The sequence below is a fragment of the Aethalodelphis obliquidens genome, unplaced genomic scaffold (genome assembly GCF_003676395.1).
Source record: "Aethalodelphis obliquidens isolate GAN/ISIS:26980383/991018 unplaced genomic scaffold, ASM367639v1 scaffold29, whole genome shotgun sequence".
NCBI lineage: Eukaryota > Metazoa > Chordata > Mammalia > Artiodactyla > Delphinidae > Aethalodelphis > Aethalodelphis obliquidens.
Genome location: NW_020837973.1, coordinates 17,997,980 through 18,014,452, shown reverse-complemented (window position 1 = coordinate 18,014,452; position 16,473 = coordinate 17,997,980). Strand labels below are relative to the sequence as shown.

The window sequence follows — 16,473 nt, the reverse complement described above, 5'->3', positions numbered from 1 at the left end:
ATAATTAAATGCATACAGGCAAGTACAAGATATTATGGATAGAACAATAAATTCAATCCTACTCTAAAGAAACTTTCTGTATAATCATGAAAACAAAATACAATTATTTTGCTCTTCTCATTTGAGAAAGACTGTTAATACAAATTGAAATAGATAAATAAGATGAAAGAATATAGAATTTTGTAATAAGGAAGCAATAAATGCTTCCTACAAGAATTTGGCAAGGCTTCATGGGAAGACCTTGAGCAAAGGCATAATCACATTCTTTACCTATTTACCCAGGTATTATTGTCCATATTTTTAATAATGAGAAAACTGCCATGACGTGCTTGCTATCTAAGCTCTTAAGCGCAGAGCCCATTTTATATATATATATATATATATATATATATATATATATTTAACATCGTTATTAGAATATAATTACTTTACAATGGTGTGTCATTTTCTGCTTTATAACAAAGTGAATCAGTTATACATATACATATGTCCCCATATCTCTTCCCTCTTGCATCTCCCTCCCTCCCACCCTCCCTATCCCACCCCTCTAGGTGTTCACAAAGCACCGAGCTGATCTCCCTGTGCAGAGCCCATATTTAATCAATATTTGCCTAAACTTTATTTTCTTTCCATTAGAGGAAGCTGCTTTGAGGTCTCTGAAAAATAAACCAAAGGCCAGGTGTAAAGCTTTGGGAGCAGACGAGGGTTAACGTCTAGAAACGTAAGATCATACACAGTCAGCAGACCACATATGACTATTAAAAAATAACTAAAAAAAGACTCCCAGAATGAGGAAAGCATAAGCAACTTTGAGGAAAAGTATAGCAACTATGATTTTAATAATATGTAGAATATAGTGTATTTCTTTTTCTTTAGAGAGCTATTTTATTCGTATCACATGCTTCCAAATAGAATTTAAGGACAGAATAGTTCTGCCTTTATTAATTTAATAATTTGATCTAGTGTTTAACTTCTCATCAAACATTTAAACCAAACGACGGAGCTATCTAAACTAAGATGTAATCTGTGATGAGGAAAATAAGAATGAGGAGGAGGGTTAGGAAAAAACAAAACTAAAAGGAACTAGTAGGAAATTAGCAACTACTATTTAAGGAAGTTTGAGAGAAACATATTAGGATTCCTCAGAAAACAATTTAATTGCGATGTTGATGAAGCAATTACAATCTAAGTGTTGTATGTGGCTTAAATTCTTAGTAAAGTGTTTATAGAAATAAATTGAACTGAATTTTCTTTCATTTAGTCATCTGTCACCAGACCAAAAAAAAATTTAAAAAACAAACACTAACAAAGAGTGAAGAGTAAAGAGATTTTGATCTATTATTAGTACCTGGACAAAATATTTCCTACCTTGACCTGAGTCATTACTCTTAACATTATTATTGCTTAAAAAATGAGATGTAATACTTTTATTTTTTTATTTTTTATTTTTATTTTTTTGTAATACTTTTAAAGTACTCTGTATCATCAAGTACTATTTTACAAAATGTGTTTGAGAATTGGGACAGGGTCAAAGTTAGCTTTTCCATTAACTGTGAGAAAGCTATTAGGCAACTTAAAAGAAACAATTTTAAGGGAGTGTTTACCTAATGAAGAGAACAAAACTTTAAGGCATTTCTGAAAACTCATTTTCAGAAAAATAATAAAATTGTTCTCTGTCGAGTGGTCTGCACAGATTAAGTTAATGCATTAATTTTTGATTTCCATTGAATTGTTAAAACAAGTTTCTTATCAACAGTCACTGTGCATACTTTTTATGAACTATAGATTTGTATCATATATCTATCCTAAGCATCTTTTTTTAATTTGAATTTCATCTACTCACCAAGTAAGTATAACATGACTCAAACACAGTATGTACCTAAAAGTTATACTCATTTAAACTGGGGAGTTGGGCCAAATTAGACAGTTTATATTATATTGTGGTTTTTGCTGAAACCCGGCCTCTGCACACCAGCACCAAATTGAATCTCCAAGACAGATTTTTGGGTGAAATAGAAAAGAATAGCTTTATTGCAGGGAGCCAAGCAAGGAGTACAGGGCAACGAGTGCTTAAAAGACCCAAACTCCCGGAAGGCTTTCAGGGAAAGGTTTTTAAAGACAAGGTGAGGGAATGGGGTTGCAGGGTGTGTGATTAGCTCTTGGACGTTTTTCTGTTTGGTTGGTAGTGAGGTAATTGCGAGTCAGCATCATCAACCCTCTGGTTCCAACCAGTCTGGGGTCTATGTGCTTGTGGGCAGCATGCAGTTCCTTTCTTCTACCTGCTGGGGGTTTCAGTATCTGCAAAACAGCTTAAAGGACATGGCTCAGAAGATCCTTGACTTTGTTTAATGGCCAAAGTATTATCATTATTTTGTCTTGCTTGACTGTTTTCCTTTCTTTCTGTATTTTCTCACTTCTCTAATTAAATTTATTCTTTGAGTAAAGTGTTTCTACAGACAAAAGGCAGCTGGAGGACATGGGTGGGAGTCTATCTTGGGAAATCCTCATAGGGTCGTGCTTGGTTATGTGATTAGTTGCAATTAAGATATCAGTCTACCCTTAGATTGAATGTGGACTGTAGCAAACCCAAAGTAAACCAGTGATGGCTAACTCTGGGACGGTGATTCTCCTGAAACTGATCTAGACACTTTATAACCGGGTCATGTCTTCTCTGAAAATATCCAGGAAATGTAGGAGTGTTTTCATTGTCAGTTCATTGATGGCCACATCCTATCTATGTCTCCTAATTGCTATAGTGGGCAAAATACCACAGTAGAATATGGCTATTGTCTAATGTTTATCATTCAGTCAGGCACAGGGATCAGCCAGTTACACAAAGGTAGGACCTTAGGAAAATGCCAGGACCTAGTGTTAAAAACCTAACCGGCTATGGGAAGATGCTGAAGACGTTTTTACTGAGTAGAAAATGTTCAGCTAAGAAGGCAGTAAGCTTTCCAAGAGGATAACATCCAGAGGAAGGGGTATCAAACATCACAAGGTGATGGAGATAAAAACTAGACGCCAGAAAATAGTGAATGAGAACCAAAGCAGCATTGTAAGAAATAAGGCCTGGCTATTGTGCCCATGGTTTGTACTTCAGGTGTTTGGGGTTGGGGGGCTTCGTAGTTCAGGTGTTTTAAATTTGAAGGCTACATATGTCACAACTTTGTTCTAGAACAAAGCACACATTTGTGTGATAGGAAGAGTTTTTTTTTTTAATTGAAAAATAATACAAAATAATCAATAATGTGGAAAGAGAGAGGGAGGAAAGGATATATACACACACATACATACATGTACACACCCCACATGAATGATTCCATACCTAGGTACATCTTATCTCATTTTGTCTATACCACACTTACTTTTATATTGCTAGGTAGGTATTATTTTCCCAAATTTTACAGAAGACAAGGAGAACAAACATTAGGGAGCGAGATTCCTAACCTAACTGCACAAGGTAAGTGAAGGAACCGGTATATCACCCTAGTTCTTTCTCCAGAAAGTTCATGTTCTTAATTCTATATCTATTTCTTTGCCTCTCAGGGGTGGTTGATTTATGGAATGCAAACTCTATGTCAGTGTTAGACTGAAATGACTAAATAAATGAAATTTGCTTACTCACCTTCTAAGATATTGGATTTTGGTTGATAGATAGAAAGATAAAACAGAGATAGGCACATTATTTTATGTATGCAATAAGTAAGTTCTTGAATTTTTAAACACATTACCAGATAGACCTAAATTTAAAATGAACTGTGGGTGTGTAATGATTCATTGTGCATAGATTCTGTTTGACTCAGCTTTCTAAACTGTAAAATATGCTGTAAGAATTAACTAGAAGTAAGGTGATCTATTGTCACAGTTTTTACTGGGACCAAGGAGTTTTTTGGATCTCAGGATATTCAGCACTAGTACTGAGAAAGTCCTCTGCAAACCAGAAAGCTTTTGTTGTCCTAAATAAGACATTCCTAAAACCCTAAATAGGGTTGAAGTAGAAATATTTAACTATTATATAGGTAGTAAGAATAGGATCTGTGCATTGATTCAATGTAGTGTTTAAGTCCAGATGCTATAACGTGCAAAATAACGTCCCAGGTCCTTGGCAACACATAGATGAATAAAGTAACCTCAAGTAATTTAAAGGGCCTTGAGTAAGAAAGACAATCACAGGCACAAAATGTATATAATTTGTCTTATGTTTGCCAAAATCTGCAAAACAATTGAGTGCTATGAGCATCAGAAAAGGACCTATTCATTGCAGAGATTTGCAACAATGCAAATACGTGCAGAAGAGCTTTAAATAATATCATGCAGTTTAATTGGAGTAAATGTGAAAAGAAGAAAGGAATTCCAAAAACTGGTGGAGTTTCTACTTAAGGAATGGCAGCATGAGAAGCTCTGCAGACATGCTCCCAGTTAAACAGCATAAATGATGAAAATTATTTTTTTAAAAATTACAATCATATACGGTCTCTGGAAAATTTCCTAAGAGCATATAGCAAATGAAGAAACATTTATTCAAGAAGATCTATTAAAACACGATAAGAACATCAAGAGACTGTGGCACTTGACCCCAGACCTGTTTCTTCCCTTCCACTCCCATCTCCCAGCTCAGCCTGATAGAGATTTCTCTCTGGACTCTGCATGGAATGGCTGAGAAAACATGGCTCCTCTCTCCTCAGCTCTCAATCATGGGATACAGTATCTTACCAGGAGGGGCAGGATGCCAGCGTTTCTCATCTTCTCCAACTCTGAGTTTCCAGAAGCGAAATTCCTGGTGAGTGTGGTTGAGATTGGCAGTTTGTTTCCTCCACTCACTCCACTTCACTCACAGGGCAGAGGCCCTATGGCAGGCAGGCTGATAATACAGGGCCTCATGTTGCTTTTTCCACTCCCATAGAGTCAAAATGAGAAGACCATCATTCCTCCATCCACTGCCGGCAGCAGTGATGCAGAGAATTTCCCAGGGTAAGAGAGCCCATAGGATTGGAGAACTTTAGCTCTTCCCAAAATATTTTCCTTTATTTTTTTCAGTTTTAAGAGACATAAAATAATAAAAGTACTAAGTAACAATGTTTTATTGTATTTTTTACTGTATCAGTGTACTATAGATAACAATATATGTATTACATATATGTATAGATATATAATAGCACATGGCTACCTAGGAGTAACATTTCTATATTTTATTAGAATTAAGTTAATATAAATTTGAATCTAAGTTAAGCTGCATATGGTAACATCTAGAGCAGATAATAAGAAAATAACTCAAAAATATTGTGTAACATTATTAAAAGAATTAACATTCCACTAGACAATATACACTTAATGAAAAAGAAAGTAGCAGAGGAGAAATCATAAACCTTGCACCATCACAATTTTTATCCTATAGAAGTGAAATTTCTGGAAAATTGGAGCTTACCCCAATTAATGAATTAAATGAAAAAGTTTTGATCTAATAAGTTTAAAATGTTTTAAAACCTACCACCTACTGCACAACTTGAATATATGAAAATGATTGAATTGTTCATTTTAAATTGGGAAATTGTATAGTATGTGAATGAAGCTATTATTAAAAATAAGGCTTAGGAAAAAAGTAAGCATATATTTGAAAAGTGAGGCTTTATTGCAGAGCTCAGAGTAGGATATATTTGTTAAGGTTAGAACAGAGTGCTAATAGGAAACAATAATTAGAAAGTATGTTCCATGCAAAGTAAGAGAAATAGATTTCATTCTATATGGAAAATAGTTATAGAATCTCAGCATTGCAAGGTACATTCAGACTCTCCAATCACGCTTAAATTTGTTCCACCACATCTGCACCAACTATTTCAACGTCAATATTTGAGTAGTCCTGGAGCTTTATGGTTTTCTGAGGAAACCCGTTATGACCCTGTGCAACTCTGACATCAAAAACTCTTTGATAGGGGCTTCCCTGGTGGCGCAGTGGTTGGGAGTCCGCCTGCCGATGCAGGGGACGCGGGTTCGTGCCCCGGTTCGGGAAGATCCCACAGGCCGCGGAGCGGCTGGGCCCGTGAGCCATGGCCGCTGAGCCTGCGCGTCCGGAGCCTGTGCTCCGCAACAGGAGAGGCCATAACAGTGAGAGGTCCGCGTCCCGCAAAAAAAAAAAAAAAAAAAAAGTCTTTGATATACTTATCCAAAATCTTAATTTCTATAGATTCCATTTTCCTGTCCTATCTGTATCCCACTGAAACATAACAAGTAAATCTAACACCTGCTTCACATGAGGGTCCTGATCAAATTAAAGGCTGCTAGCATGTTTTATGTCTTCTTTCCTTCAGCCTGCATAGCCCTAGTTATTTCAACTACTCACAACCCATTGAATCAAATATCTTTCCAGCCTCTTATCTTTGTCTCTTGGCAAGACTCTGGTCTACAGGAAATGCTAACAGCCTTGTCCCCTTCAAATACATCCACGCTGTGCCCTAAAAGTGATGAACTCTTAACCCATACCCTAATTATACGTTTCGAAGTGTTCATTACTCACAAGATCATGTCCCACCTCCTTAATAGAATTTACGAGACCCTCCTTGACCTAAATCACTTTTTTTCATGTTATCGTGCCTTTCAGATATTTTCCCATATTTCCCAACAGCTTATATTTTCCCACACAAACTCTATGGTTTTGCTACTGCTATTGCAGCTTCCTGAAATACCTTTCCTCCTCTCCTCACTTTGTCTGCCTCTCTCTTCTCGTGAATAATCCTTTTATAGCCTTCTAATGTCAGCCACACACCATGTGCAGGAAGGTTTGCCTGAATCAATACGTGTTGAACCAGGCATCTTTTCTTTGCACTCCTGTAGTGTCTTTTCTGTCTTTCTACCAGGCATAAAAATCATCTGTTTATATGTTTTTCCCCAACTAGACTCTTTATTAGTGGGCATCTTACTTTACCACTTTTTATGTGTTTCAACCCTAGTACAATGTCTAGGGCACAGTGGGCACTCCACAAATATTTAGTGAATTCTACTATTAAACACCAACCATCGTTAGTCTACACCAACAATTCTTTAGAAATGCTATAGTCACGAAGGAGGTTCAGTAACAATTTGCTTCGTAAATTAGGCATGTGCTCAAGTTGAATAATGGTGCTGAAAAGGGGTATTGTGAGAAGATGCTTTTTTGTTCAGAAAAGGACATCAGACAGTAGAGAGAATTAAGCTCCTTGTATCTTGTACTCCTTGAGTTTTAAATGTACCTTAAGTTCATTTATAATTTTTGAGAGCATTTCTATGAGATAGCATGTTACATTGAACTCATAAGGCATGCATTATCATAAATCAACAACAGAAATATCAAAACCAGATAAAAACCTTGGTTCATACGCTGATCTTATCAGTTACTAACAAATATTGACAAGTTATAAATGTCACCTATAAAGGCAAACTAGTTTTGATCTAGCGCCAAAATGATATGCAAACTGCCCCAGTTTTAGGTAACCAGTTTGTCAAAATTATAACTTGCAATTTTGAAACACATATCTTAACTAACTTTTTGTGTCTGCCTGGGGATTTAGATGTGCTGACTACTATGATGTCATCTGTTTCAGCCACTGTTTGTAAGGACTTCACCTTGATTCCCTGGCCAGAAAAATGGTGATAAACATATTGTGCATTCAGTCTTTTGATTAGCAGAGCCCTTTTCCACTTAAAAATGATCCATTTAAAATTGGTAAGACTATCTTATAATAATTATATGGAAAACATTGATGACCTGGTTCAAATATCAGCTCTAAAACTTTCTAACTTTGTGAACTTCAGCATATGTTTTTTTACTCATATGTAAAATGGGGAGATTAGTAATACTCATTTTTTAGGGTCGTTCTGGGAATTTGTTAACATATATAAATATATAGAACAATACCTGGCACGTGGAAAGATTTCAAAATGTCCATTAATATGATGATTGAAAATACGTTTGAAAATAATTTTACATATATCACTCTATATATCCACTGTTACATAAAGGTTTATACAAATGCAATATGTCTTTTATTCACTTTCTTGCATTTCATAGTCCAGCCGCTTCACATAAAGAAGGTAACATCTGTTACTATCAAGAAGGTTGGCTAATACAGAAGATAAAGAGACATTAGCCAAGGTCACTGTTTTTTGGGTTTTCTTTTTTAAGAAAGTTGTCCTGATATTTAGAGTAATAAAACAACCATGGCCCTTTTATATGTGTTTGAGGGAAATATTTCTGTACAATTATCCCATTGTCAGTTAAAAATTTTCCCCTTAGTTTCCCTAACATGTTTTTTTTTTTTTTTTTCTGTCCATGGAAGCGAAGACTCTACCTGTGTTCTGACCTCAGTTCTTTGTAGCTATTTCCAGATGCCTCTCCCACCCCCAGCTCTTCCCACAGTCACCATTAAGGAATATTTTACTGCTTGAAAAAGTTTTAATATTCAGCAGGTTAAGGAAATCAATGGTCAGCTTTAGAATTTTAGTCTCTGCTGAGCTTTCAAGGTGTCAAGGCCCTAAAATAATACGAACAGCAGGAGTACTAAATCTTTCATTATTTCCAGTTTCCCCTTGAGCATACTGACTTTGTGATAAAGAAGCTGTCATTTATACTCTTCTTTATTGCAAGGTAGGTAATAGCTGCAGGAAGAAAAATAAGGAACTGTGTCAAGTTAGCCTGACTGCCATCATGATTAATGTGTAATCATTGCACATTTGCATCTACTCTTTTTTATATACAGGTACTTCATAGATTGGAAGAGTGATGGGGACAGCTACTTTACAATAGATGCAACTGAAGGAACCATCTCTACTAGTGAATTACTAGACAGAGAAAGCACCGCGCAGTATAATTTCTCCATAATTGCGAGTAAAGTTAGTAAGTATGGCATGGACGGAATCAATGTTATACTGCAGTTCTTTGGATTTCACACTCTTAAATGAATCCCTGCTGAGGTGTTTTCATTTTCGGACTGACAGCCAAGTGGTCTCTTGGGGAAACTCAGAAACCGGCTCCTTTTCCTCATAGCATAAGTTCAGAAAAATTGTGACAGCTGCCAGTGAGCCCTGTTTGCAGGACTGGATGAATATCTAGCAGTGCATTTCATGGTGAGATCTCATCCTTTTCCACCCTGTAACCTCAAAAATCCACCGGAGTTCCGTCTTTCCACGTCTTCATCCCTGTATATATTATTGAGAGCTTCACAGACCAGGCAGGAGGAAATAACCATCACATGAAATCATCTTTTCTGAAATATTTTCTGAAATTGAAGAGAGAATTTTTAAATTCACCCCTCTTCTCTCTCTCTCCTTTCATTAAAATGTATTTTGTTACGAACATCATTGTGAAATATACAAGAGTTTTAAGTGCAATTCTTCAAGTGCAATTCTTCACTCAGAATCTATAGGATTGTTAGGAATTACTCCTTGTGTTGGTTTCTGCTTGGTCCAGAAGTGATCCTTTAGACTGAGAGTGATTATAGGTCTTATGTCTTTGGCTGGACAATTCAGGATATTATCACAACTTCCAAAGGTAACAGATGAGGGTGGGAGTGGAGACCTTGGCTATCAACATAGTTGTCTGTAACAGAAGTGCATCGTACCAGTCCTTCTGCTTAGGTTCTCTTGAAAGATTTGAGGAAATCCCTTCTGAGTATCTTTCATTTTGTTTCCCTCCTATTTTCTTTCGTGCCTCTGGTACAAGTACTCTGACAGCTAATGTCACCTTTCAGTGCAGGGAGAAGCTAACTGTGAACATTTCTGTTGAGGGGTTTTTGGTCCGTCTCAAGTCAGTGGGTGTAAATGGGAAACAATTTTGTTAATCTTCAAAAACTGCTTCCAAACATGCATAATCAGACACCTATTCCCGGGCCTTAATGATGCCTTTAGCTGATTTCATTACTTTTACATTATTCTGATTATTAAAGGTAAATTTAGCATAAAAGAACATGCAGCTTCTGTCTTGTTTGTTGGACTACTTTTCTGTTATGTTAGAAGACTACTGCTCTGAGGCTGCCATACTAGAGAGGTCACATGTTGTAGTCAGGTTGACAATCCCAGCTCAGCTCAGCCTTCTAACCATACCTGCCAGAGCGCTGGATATGTAAGTAAAACCATCTTGCAACCTCTAGCCAGGCTGCTTGCTAGCTGAATACCACAATGTAACCTCCATCATTACCATGTGAAATGGAATATATACTCAGCCAAATCTTGCCCAGATTCTGATGCACAAAATTGGGAGAAATACTAAAATTGTAATTATCTCAAGCAACTATATTTTTGTGGTCCTGTGTTGTTGTACAACAATAGATAACTGAAGAACTCAATGACACCATAAGTTGGAACTTTGATTCCTTGGTAATGGAGGTAAAGATTCTCCAAATGGAGTAGAAAGGAGAGAGAGAGAAGTAAAATGCATAAATCTCTCTTTTAAAGATTTTTTTTTTGAAATATAGTTGATTTGCAATGTTGTGATCATTTAAGATGTACAGCAAAATGATTCAATTATACATGTGTATGTATAAATATATATATATATATATATATACATATATATTCTTTTTTTACATTCTCTTCCATTGTAGGTTATTACAAGATGTTGAGTATAATTCCCTGTGCTATACAGTAGGTCCTTGTTGGTTATCTATTTTATATATAGTAGCGTGTATATTTTAATCCTAAACTCCTAATTTATCCCTTCACCCTCTTTCCCCTTTGGTAACCATAAGTTTGTTTTCTATGTCTGTGAGTCTATTTCTGTCTTGGAAATAAGTTCATTTGTATAATTTTCTTAGATCCCACATATAAGCGATATCTCATATTTGTCTTTCTCTCTCTGACTTCGTTTACTTAATTTGATAATCTCTAGGTCCATCCATGTTGCTGCAACATAAATCACATAAATCTCTCTTATCTGCCCCCCAGAGAGTGCTCCCCTGGTTGCCACTGCTTCTAGGATTAAAATTGACTGGCTAAATGGACTGCCCACATACTCTCTTCATGTGATTTTTGAGTTATTTGGTATTGGGGTCTCTGAGCATCCCATTTGCCCATGAACTTGATATGGGCACGCAGTGGTAGAACTTACAGCTTCTTAATTCCAGGTCCCCGTGTGTAGCAGACGGCTTTCTTGGATGAATTAATAGCATGAGTTCTCAACTCCAGCTTTCTGTTTTGTCCACTAGACCCTGAGGAAATTCATATACCCTGGTCATGCTGAACAGGTACATTACAGCCTGCTCCTCTACCATATGCTTTCTCTGTCATGCTGTCTCCTTTCAAATCTGCCCTCCTTGCTCTGTTAGGTTCTGAGAGCTGATCATCCAGTCAGCTGCCTGCGAAGACATTCTATCAGGAGAGCAGAACCAAATGCCAGTTCCCCAGTTCTCTTTAACTTGTTTTCCTGAAGTTTCTTTTCATGCTAGGCATCTTTCTTCTCTCCCATATCACAGTTACATATGTTATTCATCATTCTTTTCATGCTTTTGGTTATTTCAACTCTGAATTATTTCCTTCATCCGTAACACTGAGGAAAGCTTAACTATAATATAGTTAGAAAATAAACTTTAGTATTCTAAGATCTTTGACAAATAGAGTAAAAATGAGATGTCTAACTTATGGGTTATAAGACCTCTATCGACTATATTATAGTCACTCTCAATTAACTTGGATATAGTAAGTGATAACTGACCAGATGTAGACTATTCAAAAAATTTCTATTTATCAAAAATGTATTGTCCATAATAGAATACTTTTCATTAGAAAACTATCTTGTGCGACCTACCCTTTCTATTAATGCACATGCAAAATGTGCATATTTTTAGAAGGAGGAGTATTAGGTCCAGTATCTTAACTCAAGATGAAAGTCTGCAGCTAGTTATTCACTCTGTACTGTAACTCTAAAAGGCCTCTTTCTCCCCAGCAGCTACTATAGCTACCAAAACCATCATCATGGTGTGAGGGCACCCATCATGGCAGGTCTGCTACCTGCAGTCAGAGCCTGAGCTCCAAACATTTGGAAAATGGCAGAGGAGTATGCATTCACACAGTGCAAGCAAGTGTCATTGTTCCTTAAAAGCTTAGATTTTTCAAACTTCGAAAACTGTATTTTGTTAATTATTAATATAATGAGGGCACATGCTGGCTCCTCTCTGACCTGCTGGATGTAGTTTTTGGCTAAATCCAAATTAGGAAACCCCGTTGTGTGGATTCTCATAAGTTATGTTGGCTCTCACTTGGACATATGCAGAACTGAGACTTAGACCCATAATCCATACATACACACAATGTAAAAGGGCTGCCAAGCTAATATTTCTAAAATATCTACCCCTCGTCTATTCCACTGTCTATTCAAAGACTACTGTGTGGAATTTAGCACCCTCAAGGAAGTCTGGTAGGATGAACGCTATACACCTCCATGAAAAAGAAAGAGGCTAAGTATATATCACATGGTAATTAAAGATTCTGCAATAAGAATAGATTATTGTTGGTCTTGTTTTGTTTCAGTTCACAGAGTTTGAAAGTAAACTTTATTTATATTTTAATACATAAGGCTGCTTTCAATGATCAAATTAACCAGCCTCAGCAGGAAACTCTCATTATGGTGAATGACTGAGAAATAAATAGCCCACACTTGCCCTGCCACGTGGAACATAATTGTTTAAGTGTACCTTACTGCAGATTGAACTAGCATATGTTTTGGCCCTGACCCTTCTATAAAAACTCTCAGGTGAAATGAAATGGTACAATGATTGAACAACTTCCAATTAATTAAAAAGCAGTCATTAATCAGTGTTGCTATAGTCCAAGGTCCAAATAGTTTTATTAGACTACTAATAATTCTTTTATGCATTATTGATTTGCTGTTTTTATACTAGTCTTGAGAATTAAAAAAAACGCAAGCCCCCCAAAATCACTTCATTCAAATTATCAGAAACTTCCAATAGGCAAATGTTTCTAATTTCTTTTTTGTTTTGGTGTTATTATAACACATATCATTAGACAAAGATAACTACATTAAAGCCTTAGAACTTTTATATAAATATAAAATAACTGGATGATACCAAAGACAATTCTTCTTTTCTTGGTCATTTTAATTATCCAGATGACAATAGATTGTTTCTATTGTGGAAGAGTTCAAAAATCAGTGGTAGACTTACTGCATGCTATATTTGCGGAAAATGTTATGTGTAAGTATACCATTATGAGTTAGGATTAAATTGTTGAGTAACTTTTAAGGTTATGTAGCATTAGAGCTACTTTGCTTTAGCTTCTTTTTACTTCAACATAATGTAAGTAGTATCATCTTCATATATACAGAAAATCAAACTGAGATTATTGTCTATAATTTAGGCTCAACATAACTTCATCTAATTTTTTATAAATTGTATAGAACATTATTTACATGAAAAGTATTAATGGTTGTGGGTTAAAACTAAGACTGAAGTCTGTTCTTAAGGACAGTTTAGGAATAGAAACTGACCCCCAAAATTATTTTAGTTAGTTATAACTATGCAAATTATGCTGAATTCCAGGGACTTCAGACTTAAGTGCACTCTCATATAGCCTCCAAGGGAAAGTTGCAAAAGGTTTATATTGACCGAACTGTGGTCATTAAGTAATGAAGGATTTAAACAAAAATAAATAGGTTTTTTGGTAGAATTTTTTAAAGGATTTCTTCTGCCTGTGTGCCAAATAGTTAGCCATGAAATGGTGTTCTCAGACCAAATGAGAAGAAAGTACCTAATGTTTCTATAATAATTGTAAGTGATAATATTATAAATTAGTAAACCAAACTATTATAGTAGCTTTATATACATTCACTCAATTTATTACTGTCCACATTGTAAGAGTGAAGAAATAGAGGCTGAGATTTATTTCCATTTGTCACACAGCAAATGATGACCAAGCTAAGACAGGAGCCCAGGACTCACACTCCAAAACACAATTTCACAGGGACACATTTTCACCTCCTTAGGCTTCATTTTTAAATAAGTTAATAGTAAAATTAGTCAAGGTGATTTTTACATACATAGATAATTAAAGTAAACTATAGTAAAAATTTTTATGTACATTTGCATTGTACATATAATTAAGCTGAAATTATTGTTAGCCTTGGCATCTATCGATCTATCCACCTACATTTAAGCTCGTTGGACTGCTTACCTATTAGAAATCTATAGTGCATTTGCATTTTAGAAATAAAATACAGACTCATTCTGGTATGAGAATAGGGAAATATGTGTGCAATATTATGTGTGTGCCAGGGTTGTAGGTAGGTAGATTGCTATCTCTATCCAATAAGTGTTAATTACTAGATAAGACTCAAGCTACAAAAGTTCCTAATGATTTTATTGTGAAGAATCCTTTTTGATAATTTCCCTGTATATGGAAAGATTTTTGCCTACCGACACTATATGGCTTCCTCCCTGCTGGCTGCCCTTAGCGGCAATGCCTTTTTCAAGGACATAAAGAAGAACCTGGACAGTGTGGGCATCAAGGAGGTGGATGACAGCCTGGCTCAGCAAGGTCACCTGTGAGCTGAAAGGAAAAAACCCTGAAGATATCAGTCACTGTTCAGGGTATCAGCCATCTGGCCAGAGTGCCCATCTCCGCGGGGCAGATCTGCAGCTCTTGCTGCTGCTTCAGCCTTGGCATCAGCAGAGAAAAAAGACGGGAAGAAGAAGGAGTTGCAGGAGTCAGATGACTCCCTGGATTTATCTTGTTGAAGTAGAGTTCTGCTCCCCTGCAAAAGTGATAAGATGTCATTTCTGACATCAGCGGTATCGCTGATCCCCCATTCTGTTTAGTAGAAGCAAGTCACTAGATCCAGACCACACTTAAGGGCAAAGAATTACATGGAGGTAACTCATGTGGGTATCAGGAAGTGGGGATTCTTGGGAGCCATTTGAGAAAGTTGCCTACCTGATGTGTTTCTTGACAACTAGACAAGTCTTTCAAAAAGTGAAGAAAGTTTAGAGACCATATTACTTAACTACTAGGCCTGAAAATTTTGTGAAAAAGACAACAATCTGGTTGAATTCATAAGTATGCAACCAAAATGCAAAGTTCTGTAAGAGAAAAAATAATTAAAATAATAATTATTTTTGAAGACATAAGCATAGTATGTCACACAGGAATTATCATTTGAGCTGAGTCTTTAAAAGATGAAGAAGATACTGAAAAGGAGGAAAGGAGGGTATTCTAAGTTGAGGAAACATCTTAAGCAAAGGCAGAGAGGTATTAAAGCTCATGTCCAGATGAGAAATCACAAGTAAGGTGGTGCAATTGGTGCCCAGAATGAGTAGGGAAGGCTAAAGAAAATGCATTCAGAAAGGGAGCCTGAGATCTCCTCTCTATTCTCATATAGAATATAGTATTGTTAGGTACAGTCACCATACTGTACAGTACATCCCTAGGACTTATTTATTTTATAACTGGAAGTCTGTACACTTTGATCACATTTCCTTTTTGCACACCTCGCACCCCTGCTTCAGGCAACAATTTCAGGATCGATACAAATATCAGATCATTGTGTTGTACACCTAAATTAATATAATGTTGTATGTCAATTATATCTCCCTTTTTAAGAAAGAAAGAAAAGAAAGGAAGCCTGAGGCCTTATCATACAGAGCCTTAAATACCACATGGAGAAATTACAAAGTTTTTTAAGTGGGTTTTTGAGCCCATCCTCATTTCTGCTGTTTCTACTATATGTCCCTAGCTCAACATATGTCCAAAGAGACATATATCACTTCTCCAACTTTCCCCATCCGGTGAGTCTGGAAGGTAGTTATGCAAGGGACCTGCATTCCTGTAAACCAGCACTGGCTGGGTTACATTGTATCCATCTGGGTGACCGAGGTTAACCTCATCAGGATCAAGAGACAAGGGTGAGTCTGGATTCTCTGCAGTGTTTGAGCCGCAGACATTTCTTTCTAATTTGGCCAGTCTTTTTTCAAAAGGGCACTGTAAGTCATATGCACATTTGAGAATAGGCACGCAGGTTGGCCCTTTCTTTTTTACTACTGTTCTTCAACTTCTTAATTGTTACCTGAATCAGAATCACCTGGGACAGTATTCCTGGACCCCATTCAAGACATACTGAATCAGAATTTCTGGGATTATTGCCAAGAAATCTCCATTTTAAACAAGATAACTAGGTCATCTAATGGATACTGATGTTGGAACCAGTGTGCTAAATTCTCTAAATATTAGCATGGATTTGTGGAAATAAAACAGCTTAATGTTACTATGAAGACATGTACATACTCAGAGAGCGTAGTTGACTTCTGAGGACTAAATAAAACCATTGGTTTCAATTATGGATTGAAGACATTATTTTTTCCTATTTTTTCTCAAATAATTGCCTTTCTCTTACACTTCATGAATACGTTACTTTGCATGTATGAGTCTAGGTAGTTTATGTACTATTTAATATTTCCCTTTTTTTTCCCTGAGTAACTATATGAAACTATCAATATTTTG

The 16,473-nt window shown here is 36.3% G+C and overlaps 1 protein-coding gene across 2 annotated transcripts in view; it reads left to right on the top strand.

The window, feature by feature from the left end:
* CDH12 (cadherin 12) overlaps positions 1 to 16,473 on the top strand; it is a 406,688-nt gene that overhangs the window by 371,577 nt on the left and 18,638 nt on the right. For both annotated transcript variants that reach the window (XM_027125363.1, XM_027125364.1), the window contains one exon: positions 8,730 to 8,866. In XM_027125363.1, coding sequence (XP_026981164.1) covers positions 8,730 to 8,866 — 137 coding nt within the window. The remainder of the gene's footprint in view (positions 1 to 8,729; positions 8,867 to 16,473) is intronic.